General features: G+C 36.2%; 2 protein-coding genes and 1 long non-coding RNA gene across 5 annotated transcripts; 1 reads left to right on the top strand and 2 right to left on the bottom strand.

Annotated features, from left to right (window-relative positions):
- Positions 1-662: 662 nt before the first annotated feature.
- Positions 663-11,434, bottom strand: LOC108727339 (uncharacterized). 2 transcript variants are annotated; one of them, XM_018455444.1, is made up of 8 exons: positions 10,341-11,434; positions 9,184-9,733; positions 7,508-7,997; positions 5,148-5,264; positions 4,216-4,305; positions 3,933-4,154; positions 3,420-3,591; positions 663-1,605 (listed from the first exon to the last, which is right to left on the bottom strand). In XM_018455444.1, exons 1-8 carry the CDS (start codon positions 10,420-10,422, stop codon positions 1,406-1,408), a joined length of 1,923 nt encoding a protein of 640 aa, XP_018310946.1. In that variant the 5' UTR covers positions 10,423-11,434; the 3' UTR covers positions 663-1,405. The 2 variants fall into 2 exon arrangements, with proteins under 2 accessions (XP_018310946.1, XP_018310947.1); XM_018455445.1 differs by having other exon boundaries at positions 663-1,566.
- LOC108727340 (uncharacterized) lies at positions 1,540-4,125 on the top strand. The gene is made up of 3 exons (XR_001936844.1): positions 1,540-1,615; positions 2,538-2,713; positions 4,070-4,125. It is a non-coding gene; the product is annotated as an uncharacterized lncRNA (long non-coding RNA).
- On the bottom strand, positions 11,428-16,395 carry LOC108727338 (cactin, spliceosome C complex subunit). Of its 2 annotated transcripts, none has more exons than XM_018455442.1 (6): positions 16,114-16,395; positions 13,380-14,218; positions 12,929-13,105; positions 12,648-12,849; positions 12,068-12,560; positions 11,428-11,718 (listed from the first exon to the last, which is right to left on the bottom strand). In XM_018455442.1, the coding sequence occupies exons 1-6, from the start codon at positions 16,347-16,349 to the stop codon at positions 11,530-11,532; spliced, it is 2,136 nt and encodes a 711-aa protein (XP_018310944.1). In that variant the 5' UTR covers positions 16,350-16,395; the 3' UTR covers positions 11,428-11,529. The 2 variants fall into 2 exon arrangements, with proteins under 2 accessions (XP_018310944.1, XP_018310945.1); XM_018455443.1 differs by lacking the exon at positions 16,114-16,395 and adding an exon at positions 15,838-15,881.
- Positions 16,396-16,524: the final 129 nt, after the last annotated feature.

Here is a 16,524-nt window from a genome sequence, read left to right as displayed (position 1 = left end):
GTTCAGCAGACTCAACAGTTTTGCAACCGTTTTATGATTGTCTACTGAGATAGGACCATTCTTCTAGATCTAAAAGTATGATCCAATCAGCGCGAAGGAAACTTCCAACAGTTGCAAAACAAACGTTCTGCTGAACGCAGCCAATGTTAAATAAGGATATGATGATACATGGGAGCACCCGGGTGATGTTTTCGAACGCAGTCTAGGAAAGTACATTTGGACCCAAATTCAATTGGTTGATTCCAGTATTCTATCACCATTATGCGCAACGTTTCACTTTAGGTTTGTCGCGTCGCAAGCTCCAACATGCTCCAACATGTTCCTACCATAACTCCTTCTCACTCTACCAAGCGCGTTGGAGTGAGTAAGAGCTATGGTAGGAGCATATTGGAATGTTTAATGCGCTTTACGTAATTGTGGAATAGACTTTAAACCCAATTAAGAGTATTGTGGCTGTGTTCCAAATTTACTGCCAGCACAAAAAATGCTACAGTTTACGTTACGTGCACTATAGATTTTCAGTACTGGCAGTCAATTTTGGAACACAGCCTGTGTAAACGTAGTTTATAGTTTTAATTTACAATACTTTTATTAGCAGTTTGAGACTGAATGGATTGAAAAAGGCAATATCAGACAGTAATAAGACATTTCGTAAGTTCCTTCTTTAAGTGGACTTAAATTTATTTTATAAAACTCGCATTCGAGTCAATTACAAAGACATTATTAGGAATTACCGCTCGAGTTTTTTGTTCAAATGTTTATTTCTTGTAGCTGAATTCTTTGTACTTTTTATCTTTCCCTTTTCTCTCTAGATTTTTATCTTTTTATCTTTCTCTTTTCTCTCTAATTATATTTCGTTTTAAGTACAAAATGTAGAACACAACGCGCAACTACAAAGAACACATCTAGGATCAATATCGACGAGATCCGCGGACCGAAGCAATGATAACTCCGGGACACGTATATACAGTAAATTGATAACTAATTTGCGTAATTAATTAAACTTAAATTGTGTTATAATCATGCACTGATTCGTAACATCTAACAACATTCGTGCGTTTATGCAAGGTGCACAACAGGTGCTTTAATCTTTGATTTTATTATCGCTCACTTTTACATGTCAATCCAATAAGTGCTTCCTCAAAACAGAAAATCACGAATTGTATAATCAATAATACGTCATCCGTAATTAATAAAAACCTAGATAGAAGCGAGTTTTAAAAGTAAAGTTTTAAGCGAGTTTTAAGTAAAAAAACTTAAAAGTATCTCCATATGCTATGTTACAGAAGTCGATATTATTATATAATATCCATGTAAAAACACAAATCACTTCTAAAAAATATAAGCGGTACTTGATTAGTATAATATAGTCTGATGTTAAGGTAAGAGAGAACCGATTAGATTCTTAACGATTCCCTTTGCAGCTTTTCTCATGAATGTTCACACGATCGGGATTAAAAGTTCTTCCGCAATGCTTGCAGGGTACCAGTTGGCTCAGGTGCGTCATCCAGTTGGCCTCAACCGTTGCTGTCTGATCAACCACCATATTTCCCGTGCTGGGATCCTCTGCGAACAGTGAAGTCGTCATTGCCGACTGTATTGTACCTTGAAAAGTGTAGGCGAAGCTTTAAGAAAATGTTCGGTTACTAAATTGATTTGTAAACGATTTGTCTGTTGCCTCAGAATTGACAATTCTACTACTGTTTGACTGTCAAAATAAATTCCTCCCATACAAACTAAAAGTTACAACATCAATATTATAATTTTGCACTCAATAATATAAATGTAATAAACACATAATGTTGTATGAATTAGTTACTTTATTGATTGCGAAATTATAACTTGATGTTATCTTAGCAAACACAACATGCAAGACTGTATTCCGATATTCACTGCCAGTGCTGAAAATCTATAATGCACATAATGTATAGTATAGATTTTCAGTACTGGCAGCGAATATTGGAACGCAGTCTAACATTAACATAATTGTTAGTTGTAATTTCCCTCTCAACAATATAACTGTAATATATAACAACAATTACATTGTTGAGTGGGAATTAGAACTAACAATTAAGTTAATTAAATTAATGGGTGTATTCAGTACTACAATCGCTCATTGAACGCTCAGTGAGCGCTTGCATCTTATTGGCATATTCCGTTAGAACTAAAAATATAAACCAAACAGATACAAGAGTTCACTGAGCGCTCAGTGAGCGGTCGTGGTACTGAATGCACCCAATGTAGTTGGTATTTGCTGGGATATTACTTTTAGTTATCAAATGGGCTTACATTCATTTTTATCAATGTAGATTAATTTTAATTTCAATTTAACTTAGTTTTTATCTTTTTCTAATGTGTTTTAAAGATTAGAAAAAGACAAAAAGTAAATTAAACCGAGATGAAAGTTAATCTACATTGATAAAAATGGACATTAGTTATAAAATTTTATAGATTCAAGTTATCGCTAATATGTATATATATGGCATCGTTTGGGTTTAAATTTTTACTTTTAAATCATATTTTTTTTATTCCTACAGGAAACTCAAGAGACATGAGTGACATAAGATTTTCGTCGCATTCTGTCAAGCAATTATCGATTCGTAAGCGAAACTCCCGATCAAGAATACATCTGTGACGCATGTATAATTAATCAGGACTACACCCACTTCCATTCCATGGCGGGAACATTACTTCATGTTTCATACATGCACATGTAATCGCTTTAACTTGATTAATTCACTTCGTAGTACTCTTGACCGTGACAACGAATTCAGAATGAACTTCAAGGTGAATGACAAATATGCGCGAAAGGACAAACACAAGCTTCGAAAGAATCTATTCTGATCGTTATGCATTATTTTATAAGATTATACCTTTGTGCTAGACGAAGAGAAAGTGCGGGAAAGGGAATAAAATTTATCAATATATTTATTAATATATATTTTTATATTATTCCAGACTGTTAAAAATCTGAAAAAATTCTTGCATATTAGTGAAAGCTTTAACAACGAATTTTTACTATTATAAACATGGATTGTATTTTACTCATTTTTCACAAATTTAAATTTATCTATCACAATTCACAATCAAAATGTTAACTTTAAAGTCCTTTAAAATCCAAATTTGCTGACAAAGTGTTAAAAGATAGAAATTGCAATCATAACTTTAATATAACTTCGGGATATTAAAATTTTTTCAAATTATTATAAATACCCTTTCAATAATCTTTTTGTCATTACATTTTTGTATAACATTCTCTGCGTTTGCTTTAGGTGCTCACGTGCTGTAAGCATTATCTTCATCGCTCATTTATACATGCGAAAGAAAGATAACATGAACAACTTATAAACGCTTAAAACGAACGCAGGGCTAGGCATTATAATGCAAGTATTATTATGCAAATGAGAACATTGACTTACGTATATATATAGTCTCAGGTTTTTGCGGCTCCTTTCTTCTTCGAGCCGGCGATAGCTTATCATTTTCGGCATGCCACTTCTTCAAGCACTGGGGCTCGTGAATAGCAATACTAGATGATCCGAAATCTCGACCACAGATATAACATGTAACTGTTTTCTTTTGCGACAAATTCTAAAATCAAGCAGTTTAAATGTGTCTCCTTATTTTTCTTACTATTTGCTAAACATTCCATTTAATTGTTTTTTATTCTAATAGTTTATATTAGTTATAACAAACTATTTTATCTCACACATGACACAATTCAATGTCGCGTAAAATAAGAGAGTTTTTATTTCAAATAACAAAGAACGTTTATATAGAAATTTAGAAATAATTTATTCTAAATGTCAGAGAATATTAAAAAAGCTCACTGCAAAAGGAAAATATTTATTCGCACGAAAGATATATAAAGATATAGTGATACGAGTTGATTCAAAGATGAAAGCTTGTACGTTTTCCATTTTTTAGCTCACCGGATACATTGACTGTGAACTCCCCTGTCCACTATAGGCTGATTTTTGCCTGTAAAGGACTTGATCTTTCTGATTGGCATCTTTCTGGGCTTGCCACCGCCTATTACATTGAGGCTCGTGAATCTTTATGCTTCTAGTACCGAATCTTCGTCCACAAACACTACAGGGAACAGTAGGCGGTGCATTACGTCCATTCGCTGGAGTGCCCAGTCGTTCGTTATTCTAGAAGAATAGATGATATGTGGGGAAACTACAACGCCGAATCACTGAATGCATTTGATACCTTAGGCGTGGCTTTGCAACTTCTTTCATGGACTGGCAATCGTTCAGGCAAAAACGTCCTCCCACACTTTGCACACGGAATTAATTGCTCCTATAAAAATGCAGGTTCTTGTATTTTTATTTAATTATACAGACAAATTATATGTATGTATATCTCTACTGGCATTTAATTGTACATAAAAGTCATCATGTGTTCTATAAATAAGATTAATAACAAATTAATGCATTGATCAAGATAGTGAAATAATTAATAAAGTGCAAAATGATTTGAAAAAATTATTAGTTAAAGAAAAAATTTTTTGTTATCTCTGAATCGACGTCTGCAAATGTTGAAATTACTGGTAATCACAGAGTATCAATTTATCATTATATAACGAACAATTCTAATTTTTTACGCAGATAGTTAATCGTGAAAGACCCTCCTTGCATAACACGCAATTCTCATTTGGTATGCGCTCGTGCGAATCGTATGCATATGAGATGTTAAAGAGCAATCTTTAATATTCGATGTTAGAATCACGCACTCGTGAACAGCACGAAAGTAGACTGTGCACGCGATATTATTAAATTATTATGTCTAGTAATTTGATTCTAAATAAATCCATGACGAATCTTTCAAGATTTAAATTGGAATTTATTAATTTTCTTTAATTTCTAAGGCAAAGTGTCCAATTTTATAAAATCAAATTCTTTTTGCTTTCGATTCTAATTTACCAGGCACATTTTCCGGGCGCTCCTAGAGCTCCGTATGTGCATCCTGTAATTGATTCTTACATCATCGATGAATAAAGACTGCATCATCGTCCGATAAAATTAACGAAGCGCGAAACAATATCCTCTCAGACGGAAACGACGCATCTCGTAAGAATGACTACTCCGTCGTATATTTCGTTAACGTTGCATCGTTAATTAGAATTGTAACGGAGGATCTACCTGACTCTGCTCCCATGCAGCTGCGTTCCAATCGTTGTGCTCGATGCTAACCGTAGGTTTTTGCGGTTTGGGCCGTCTTTGAGATGAAGGCAGCGAATTATTCTCGCGCTCCCATTTCTGTAATAAAGATGTTCGCTTTAATAAGTATATGAATAGCATAGTAGAGAATTACTAAATAAATATATACGTATGATGTTCTAGTACACTGAAAGAAAAGATTGGCTGCTGCAGCAAATTAGATGGTAAAATATGGCATAGCATTTGTAATTGACTGCAGCAGCCAATTTTTGGTTACAGCAACCAATCGAAATCCTATACTGACATTGCGGATATGCTAACGCAACCAAAAATTAGCTGCTGTAGCCAATTAAAAATGTTATGCCATATTTTACCATCTAATTTGCTGCAGCAACCAATCTTTTTTTTCAGTGTATATAATAATTTATGATACCAAAGTAATAAAATAATAATAGTTATTTAACGAATATAAATAGATTAGTCAATTTTATCATTATTTAAAAATTTTTTAGTATTCCTAAGTATTTTTGATGTTGCAGAACATGTTTCTGAAGTCAAATTATCGAAATTTTGTGTAGAAATAGTGTTATTTACCTAGGTAAGTCTAGATAAGTCGAATTGAATAACATAAACGTTTACGTACATATGAAACTTTCTTTTAGTGTGATCCAGGACTAACGACGTGGACGTAGAAAATTATGTAGTCCCTTTTTTTCATTTTTTTTACATTTTATATTTTTTTTACATTTTTATTTATTTATTATTTTATTTTTATTTATTTTTTATTTATATTATTGTTTGCTAATTATCATTTTCTACCTATCAAGTGAAAATATTGGAATTTATGGCAAAGTCTGTATTGTATGAAAATCTTCAAAACAGTTATATTAATGAAATAATAGTTGAATATTTGATGGGCTGCAGTGATTCAAGTTAAACAGACTTCTGTTACTGGCCACTATAGTGGCCAGTCCGGCTCTCTAAAGGTTAATAAGAACTTTCCAACAATTTACATACAATTTTCTATGCACATGCAAAGAACGGTTTTGCCAAAGTATCTAAAATTTAGCTACATATCTGAAATAATTATATTACTACCAAAATAACAGAGATTAATAATTAAGGCTCAATTGAATAAAACAAAAATTAAAATAAAGGAAGAGCTACGAGCTAAAGCTAGTTTTTAAGTATTAATGTTCAATAAATCTTTATATATCAAATACATATATGAACAAACTAATAACCAAAATAATTATACAGAACACTCACAAGCTGATTGCTAGAATATCAAATTTTTATGCAATATTTCATTATGTTTGAATTTTTTTACATAATTCTTTTGATTGTCCAATAAAAATATTTTTTTAGATCTATAGCTAGATCAATTTGTAGATATTGCAGTAAAATCATTCTTTCCGTGCAACACGCAACTATTGTATCGATTTTATATTGCAGCACATTAGCACTGCTGTGGTATATAACGTTTGTTCCAATGTCTTTTGGTTCCAAGTCTGTATATACCATTCATATAACTAAGGGTGATTGCGTGTATAAATGCGAATTTACGTATCGATCGCAAAGATCACGATGGGAAAGCGAGATAAGAGTCGCGTAACATCACATTCGGTAAACTTGTGTGCGCAAATGCAGGATATAGAGTATTCATTAAATAATCCAACGTTACGGGAAAATGCGGTCGGTCGGTCGAAGACACCCCATCTAAGCGCGTACAAATTACCGCAACCGATTGCTGCGGTTATAGTTCTGCTCAACTATGACACATCGGTTACACGCAAATGAATGCATCTGATATCGAGTTTAATAGTACAAGCAATGCAACGTTATACCATCATCGATCTTGCGGAAGGGCCTTGACTTATTACACGCGCTATCGCTGCAAAGCAATTATGTTATGAACCTTCTGTTACTTCCGCGATGAAATGGGAAGAGGAATTTATCGGCGACTTTATACGGCCTCTTCAAAATGTCAGTCGTGTGCTGCCCTAATTTTAGGATTTATCTGTTTTAAGGCTTTTATCACGACGAAAAGTGAGTCGAAGTAAAAGATAGACCCTAGTAAACACCAACTAATAATAAGATTGTATCAATGTAACTTCCTACTTAATAATATAAATGTTATACAACACATGTTGCATGTAACAATCATGTTGTTTAATCGAATATAGTAATATATATTGACAATTTACTGGGATCGCTATTAATTATTGCTATTAATGCGTATGTTAATCATATTAATATACGCATTAATAGCAATAATTAACAGTAATCATATTAAGTATTGTGTTTTAGGGTATTGCGATAATGTCGAAGCCACCCCTTACCTCCATACACTTAGGCTCGTGTATAGGAAAGCTGGCAGTGCCGAATTCCCGACCGCAGACGTAGCATGTAACACTTCTGGGACCTCGTTTCATCGGCGCGGACAACGATCTGCTTTGCTGATCCGAGTCCTGAGAAGGATGATCCTGAGGAATGACCGGGTTCGACTTCGTCTCGGCCTCATCTAGTTTATTCCTGTTCCGGTCGCTACGAAAGTTCAACGCCACCGGCTTTTGAATGGACTTTGGTACCGACGGCACCACAGGTTTCGGTTTCGTCGTCATCGGCGATGGGATATCCTTGATTTTGGACTGACTGCCCTTAGGATGACTGTGGAATCTCTCCGGCTGATCTGGACGCCCGCAAGATTTGCAAGGCTCTGGCGCACTTTTTGTTGTCTTTGAGGTAGAGGTGAAAATTTCCAGATCATTTGATAGACCGGTCCGCGAGTTCTTCTTCTTCACCATCGATAGCACTTTAGGAGGACTGTTTCTAATCGCATGAATATATTTAGAATTTATAAGTATAAAACATGATTATTTAAAAGCAAACAGGATATATAAATAACCATGATGAGGTGTAATTATTTTTCAAAGATAAAATATGCAAGGTTTTCAGAGTTTAATAACACAGGTCAACAAGGTTTTGTTGTTGGGAAGCTGTGGGTCATTTCCGACGTAATTTTCTGCGTAGAATCCGAATCTGAAATCAGAATTGGCCTATCACGTCAGGATTTTGAGATATTTGAGGATATATACTCGAAAAATGCGTTTTTTTGCTATTTTCGAAGTTATGATCATTAGAGTTTTCCACGTCTAGTGAAGAAAGAAAAACCGATATTTGTCAATAAACAAACAACTTATTATTTTTTTTATACACACCTGCAAAATATCCTTTTTTATGCATTCAGGTGCTTCGTTTATCGAGCGAATTTCGAGCATCCTAAAACTTTCAGCGAGAAAGTTGTTCATTCGGATATGAACAAATGTTCTGGAAAGTTTCATTTTCATTGCATTAATAAGTTTAAAACTAATGATTTGTTTAAAGTTGGTAGACGCCTTGCACTCAGAGCCGCAGCGCACAAGACGCGCTGTCCGTTATTCAAGGTCCTAATATATAAACAGTCACAATTGTGACTGTTTGCTGTCTTAACAATGGCCCCGCGTAAGTTAATCTTCTGATAACTAACAATGGGAGGCTACAAGTAATATACATACGAATTTCGCCTAACTTTAAATATGTCTTAGTGCTTATCATTAATTCGTAAGAAAGTAACATAGCACAAAATTCAAGTATTTACAAGAAATTTGAATCGATAATTTCTCATCCGTTTTTTTATGCAATATAATTAGGTATGTAGTAGAAAAATTATTTTATAATTATAACATAATTTTAACTAATATTTTAACGCCTGTAATTATACGAATAATATCGATACGCAATTTAATAAAAAATTCGAAAATGTTCGTTGCAAATTTCTCGCGAATATTTGATATCTAATAATTGTGTTACCTGCATATAATGGATTAGTGGGGGGTAAATATTAAAATATATTTAAAATTAGGTAAAATCCGCGTGTATTACTTGGCCTTTCCCTGAATATAAATGAATATAAATATTTGACATTTTTTAAAGGATATTATTAGTTCGATTAATTTACGATCTAATCATTACTGACTTGTTATTATTATCGTCGAGCCTTCTGATGTCGGTGTTTCGTCTGGACGCAGACTCTTGCGTCGCGGTGGCTGCGGACGATCGAGATGTGTCAATCTCCTCCATTTGGCCCGCTGCGACCCGCAGCTCGTAAATCTGTTCAAAGCTCCGTCGCTGACGACGCACTGGAGCGTCATAAGACGGCCAGGTGGTAGTCGTCGTGGTGTTGACGACAGCGCTTTGGCGTCGTCGTAATGCCGACGGCGGCGATGGTAACAGCAATGATAATGACGACGATGACGACGATGATGTCGTGCCCCCACTGACTGGCTTGCCATTCTGATGGAAACGCGTCATCGAGTCGCAGAGCAATTCCTTACTGAGCAATGACATGTCAAGCTTATTCACGAGCGCGGGGTCCAGCACACTTGGCCTCGTAAGATTCGCCGTCTTCGGCCTCTCCGGCTCCTCTTCGCAAAAAACCTGCATGCGCTTCATTTTTGGCGGCCAGGTGCCGATACGCGCCGCATTTTTCGCCGCTGCCTTCTTGCCGTTTGTCGTCTTAGTCGGATCTATTTAGACGGAGATGATCTGTTGTTGATAGGAAGCATCGACACAGAAATGTAGATCGGTTTTATCTCATTGAAAACTATAGTAGTTAGAGATTTTAATGTGTACTTTTTGTTTTTTAAATGTCTCAGATTGACACTGTGATTGTCAGAGAGAAATAGTTAATTCTCAATACCAACTAGAAGTAACATCAATAATTTTAGTCACAACAATGTAACTTTTATATAACACCCTTTGTATTATATTTGTCATGTTAAATACAAAATTATAACACTAATGTTATGTTACTTTTAGTTGATGTTAATTATTGACTGGATAATTTTAATATTTAACTGCTGTAACCACTGAAAAAATTATTGAAAAATACTAGGAATAATAAAGATTTAAAAGAAGACTATTTATTACTATTTCATTCGCACGATAAGATTTTATTTAAAAAATAAGACATTAGTTTTTAATGAGTTAACACGTCATACATTTTTAAAAGAATCAATCACAGAAGAAATCATCTCTTCTGGGGCGATTTGCTTCTGGATCAAATCATCATTGTTCCATTTGAAGAATGGATTAGAAAAAAATGTCACTGACACGAAATACGATGGACATTACCTTTTGAAATATCCAAGTCATCCTTTATTATAAGAAACGTTTTCTGCGACAGAAACTCACATGGCCCTCTCTTCCACTTCATAACGATTTTATCGGTATTGGTGACCCTCACAAATCACGGGACAAAAGTCGCGAAGCGAGCATAATCGTATTTTCTGCCGACAATAAATCCTCCACGAGTTCACCCCTCAACGTTTTTACATTGATATAAGACGAAAACAATTAAAGAGTTAATGTTCGATACTTAAATTTCATCGTTTAGAAGTGACTTCGATCATTCTGTAATCTATCTTATCAGTGACATCTCGAAGTCTCAAAGAACTTTCGTGCCGGAAAGGGAACGTTTCTCGACGCCTACTAAATTTCGCTTTACATTTTCTATGCAAACGGTCATCGCTTTTCCTCGAACGTATACTTAAGTTATGCGATTGACGTCACAAACATATAGTGTTTTTCCTCGTCCGATGAACAGGTGGTATGTTTCGATGCTTGTGTGTACAATTCGAACGAATGTTAGAGAAACTCGATTAATTATAATATTAAATGAATGATTGCGTTACACCATCCGCACCCGCAATAAAAATGCGGGAACTTTGTTTCAGAAATCGCACATACAAATAACACGAATGCGCAAATAACAGTCGTAGTCGTTGATACGCAGTCCATTTATTTCACATTTATTTTTAATTGAGCATAAGCGGAAGCGAAGTTCCCGACGACGCGCGGCCCTTTGCTACCGAATTACGCGGCGTACTGCGAGCTCGGCTTCACCTTGCCATTAGTTCCGTACAGCTTTTACCTTTCTATATGTACGAGTGTGCGGTCGATTGTGTGACAGTACACAGGTGGCAAAGGAAAAATCGATCCAACGACCGCCGTTTAAAACACTGACTGTACCGCGCTCGGTGTGCACTGCGTGTTCTCGTCATTGCGGAAGTCGTTCGAAAGCGAACGAGCAAACGATAAAAGTATGCGCGATTATGAATTGCTAAAAAGCCGCACATTTTATCATAATACAGCCACTGCGTATCATGGATCTCTTTTTATTCGCTTTTTTATATAAATATGATATTAAAAAAATTAGCCGCACGATATTGTACAAATACAACGATGTAATATATATATATATATACACAAGTCTGTACAAGTCTTCTATAAAATTGTAGTTATATAACGATATATACATATGTTAACGACGATATCTATATCTTTTAAAGTGAAACCATAATTGGAAGATGTTGTTGTGGAACTGACATCTAAATCCACGCTTGTATGAGTACTCCCATTCTCGATTAACAATTTTGAATGCAATGTCCTCGTAAGGCGGGCCCGCATGAAATCGCAGGATGGCGAAATCTTTATTGTCGGTGCAGGGTGTCTGAAAATTAAAATCAGAATTAAATAATTTACTTAAAAAAATTATAAATCATCAATGCTAATCTAAAGCCTATGAGCACACGATACATTTTTTTCTGCTAGATCGCTTGCGTTTTAATAAATTAATAAAATTGAACTACACAAAATGCAGAATAGCTAGGAATTTGTTAAAACGTAAGCAGTTTAAGAAAATTCTGAACTGGTATACACTGTGGTGCAATAAGTAAACTAAACAAATATTGTTGTTTCACTTCAACTTACTGTATCAATATATACCAATTTAAAACTTTATAAAAAAAAAAATACAGGCCTCACAATAGTTGTGCCCGAAGAAGATTCAAATATCTTACAAGAAAGTATTCTGGCGTGGTATTTTTATCGATGAGGTCCGGATAGAAAATGTTGAATTTATATCCTTGTACGATCTTCGGTGGCGGGTTGTCCATGTCGTAGTGCGTCTGATTGTATTTGTTCCACTCGAAACCTGTGTGCACGCGATTGAAGTAGCGCGGTTTACGCGGTCGGTACTTGTCGGACCATAGGTAGATTTGCGCTTCCAATGACGACTCGACGCTGAACTGCGCCTCGTCCGAGCCCATGCCCTTTCGCGCCTCCCGATGCATGGCCTGCTCCTCGATTGTCAGCACGTTCTGAATTTTTCTGCCGGTATTGAGGACTTGTTGCCTTGCGTATTCTAATCGCTGATTGTCCTCGTCTTCCTGCGTAACGAGTGTGCCTGGCTCAAGCTGTGAGTAAGGTATATAACTTGGCGAGTAGCCACCTGCTTCGTACTCGCGGAAGGATTCGGACAACAGATCGTCAGCAGCACTTGTCTCTTCTTGACTGAAACATACGACATAATTATATATCTTATTGCTGCAAAGAAGAGATAAAGACTTCTTGAATCGGCATAAGGGAGAGAATACTCACTCAGAATGACTATTTTCATCCTTTTCGACAGCTGTGCTGGAAGAAGGTTCATCTTGTCTTACAGTGGACTCGTTCTCCTGTGCTTGCGAGCCTTCGGACTCATTTTCCGTTCTGGCTACACCTTGTTCGGCGATGAGAACCTCCAATTTTTTACGTAAATTCTCTTGATGTCGATCTCTAAGTCGCGCTCTCGCCATGTGGGCTATATATTTAATATTTAGTATGAATCACATGTATTATTTGCAATTTTTGAATACGCTGTTGAATTATTTATTTCTTACCTTTTAACTGAGACAAAAGGCTTTCCCAATATCCAATATCGACGCCTTCTGGCTTCCCTGTAATTTTCGCTTGAATCTGCAATTGCAGAGCTTCCAATTGCGTCGCAGTTTTACCCTTAAAAATAGCCGTGACATCTTTAGCGACCGACTCGTGGATTCCTTCTCTTCTACCAACAGCTAAAAAAGAAGATACAGTATGCTGTAAGCAAGAATCATAATAGGCGAGAGAAAAAAATATTAAGTAAAAACTGATTGAGAAAATATTCAGTACAAATGAGTAAAGAAGATCATATTCTGTTAAAGCAAGCCTTGGTGTTTAATAATATTTTTGTATGAATTTTACAATTTAAGTTTGAATTAGAAATTGTAAAATTCATACAAAAATTTAGGCATCAAAAATCTGTATTGAAAAAAATCTGTATCGAAAAAAAAAACGAATTATTTCTCTTACCAACTTCATATTCTGTTCGTTCCATTTTCCTGAGTTTGTGCAACTCGTCCTCCACAATCACAGTTATATCATTCCAGTAATCTAAATTCTTGCCTCTTTCCAGTTCCTTGTAAACTTTTATATCCTCTATAAGGTCCTCCAAGTCTTTCACGTGCAGACCTCGTAAGTATGTATATGGCTCGTGCATCTCCACTGCATCAACCTCTTCCTCCGCACTTATGTATTTTGCGAGAAGATCGATGGGTTTCGCCCGACCATCCTGGATTCTAATGCGGGATCTCAATCTGGCTTGCTCAAGGTGGAACTGATCTTCCTGCCGAGCCCATTGCTCTAATTGAGCAGCCTCCTTACCTCTCTGCAACATCGTCATCTCTTCTTCCCTCTGCTGCCGTTCTAATTCTCTCTCTTGCCTCCTTTTCTTCACCTTTTCTAGCTCTCTCTTATTCTCCTCCTGTTTGTGCCTGTTACGAATCTCCAATTCCTCCCTGCCCACGCCAAGTAGGCCTTCCTTCCCCAACTTTTTCGACCATACAAAAGTAGACAGGATATTGCCATCACCAAATGGATTATCTGTATTTGTATAATGTAAGTAGTCGTTGTCCCAACCCATTCTCTCCTTACGTTTACGTTCTTTGGCTTCCTTCTTCTTCAAGCGACGCAGACGCTTCTCTTCTGGCGTCTCCGTCGCCTTCATCAGTTCCTTCTGTCGTTTACGATCCTCCACCTGCTTATGCCGTTGCTTCTGAAGTTTCTCCAGCAACTTTGTAGAATCTGAGGACGAGTCTGTAGATGAGCCATCACTGGATTTGCTCGAATCTGAAGACGGTGAGGATGACTCTCTAAATTAAAAATATATACCACATGTAGAACATATATATCTATATCTCTCACATATATCGCATATATGTACAATTTCAAAAGATGATCATGTATGTTTAGGAAACAGTTGAGTAAACATTTTGCTGCTTATAGACCTGTTCTTTTTGGCTAAACTTTTGCACTAATTTATCTTCTTTCTTTTCTTTCCAGGAAGAAAGAAGAGGAAAAAGGATGAACTGATGCAAAAGTTCAACCAAAAAGAACAGGCCTATTAGGTCTGTTCGCGTTGCTTACACTTTTTATACTTAAAATGAGATAAATATATATTTAGCGCTGAAAAGAGAAAGCGAAGATGCTAATAGCGTTTTTCACTGGCAGAACTGGTGCGCACTCAGTACACATTAAAGTTGTTGTACACTAACTTAATCTGAATGTAAAAGTGATATATCTAAATTAATAAAATACCCAACGTATATTTTATCAAATACCACAATAAAATTTATTGAAGATTTCACGGTTTGATTCGTTTCTATATTTTTATTAAACGTACATCTTTACGTCGATTTGTGTACAACGGCTTTAAAGTGCATTGAGCGCGCACCAGCTCTGCCAGTGAAAAACGCTATAAGTCTAAAAAGTGTAAGCAACGCGAACAGACCTATTGATTCTTCTAGAAGTTTGTTCACGTCGCAAGCTCCAACATACTCACTCTATCAAATGCATTGCAGTAAGGTCGGAATCGTACTATGCATTACTCCGGATCTACAATAGGTGTTTTAAGCCTTAAGTCATAAGAAATTGACCAATTAGTCCGGATCTACAATAGATGTTTTAAGGTTTAAGCCATAAGAAATTGACCAATTACAGTCAAATCCGAGGGGAATAATCGACTGATTCGCCCATTTCTTATGATTTAAGGCTTAAAATCCTATTGTAGATCCGAGATTATAGTCGAATTCGAGGAGAATAATCGACTATGATTCGTCCATTTCTTATGGCTTAAAGCTTAACATTCTATTGTAGATCCGGGGTTAAAGATTGAGATTGAAGATTGAAGATTAAAATTTGACCACTGAGGACAAAGGAATTTTAGCTCCTATTGTTTTGATTGGTCAAATTTCAATCTTCAATCTCGATCTTCAATGCGTATTCTGATTCCTGCCTATGCCCGTGTCACACTACGCATTGGAGATTGAGGATTGCGAATTAAGGATTAGAATTCGACCAATCAGGTAATTTTAAGTTTAATCCATTTTAGGCCGGAATCAGACTATGCATTGAAGATTGAGATTGAAGATTGAAATTTGACCAATGAGGGCAAAGGAATTTTAGCTCCTATTGTTTTGATTGGTCAAATTTCAATCTTTCATTCTTCAATCTCAATCTAGTCTAGTCTCAATCTATCTCAATCTATCTCAATCTGTCTAGTCTGATTCTGGCCTTATTCTAACTGGCTGAATTCTAATCCTCAATTCGCAATCCTCAGTCTCCAATGCGTAGTATGACATGAGCATAAGAGCTATAGTAGAAGAAATTGGCGTATTGGAACATGTTGAAGCATGCGACGCGAACAAAACTTAGATTTAGCATGGATCTAAAGGTCTACTTCAATTACAGGCAACAATTACTAAGTACTCACTCAAACGTTGTGTTTTCTGAATCATAATGTTTTCCATTTAGTGATACAAACGTCCTTTCATCTTTCTTGGCATTCATGAGAAACAAAGCGATACTCCTTGACTTGGCTATCAATTAGAAATCATTCTATGGCTGCTTTCCGTTTAGAAGACACAATCGATACAAGTGTTATTCTTTTTTGTTATTCATTGACTCTGCTAAAATGGATAGAACGACTGTTTGTGTCAGCAAATGGAAAACACCTACAGTCTCTAAAATTTGAATTGAAAAGACCCACCTCTTTCGGCTCTTACGCTTGAAGGACTTCCGCGATTCGCGACGCGAACGAGACTCGTCGTCCCTCGATCTTTTATGCTTCTCGCTGGACCTCCTCGAGTGATCGTGTATGGACGATTTAGATTCTCCGGATCGATGCTCCGTGCGATCGCGGGTTCTTCGATCTTCGCCTCTGTAGTCGTCATAACGCTCTTTCCTCGATTTGTGTCCACTGCGGTCTCGCGAGTATTTCTCCATCACGAAAGAAAAAAGATAAATAAATAAAGTGAAACAAATCACCAACCCTGTGGCGTTTAACCTCACTTTTTTCCCCCCCCAAAGGAGAACCGGAAGAATGTCGCGCGTCATCTTGCCGGCAAACGGCGCAGCTGATTCCAGACTACGCGAGTCAACGGCAGTGAATAAAACAAAA

This window comes from Mycetomoellerius zeteki, unplaced genomic scaffold (genome assembly GCF_001594055.1).
Source record: "Mycetomoellerius zeteki isolate Tzet28-1 unplaced genomic scaffold, Tzet1.0 scaffold48, whole genome shotgun sequence".
NCBI classification, from domain to species: domain Eukaryota; kingdom Metazoa; phylum Arthropoda; class Insecta; order Hymenoptera; family Formicidae; genus Mycetomoellerius; species Mycetomoellerius zeteki.
The sequence above is the reverse complement of the archived record's forward strand: the minus strand, read 5'-3'. Positions and strand labels throughout refer to the sequence as shown.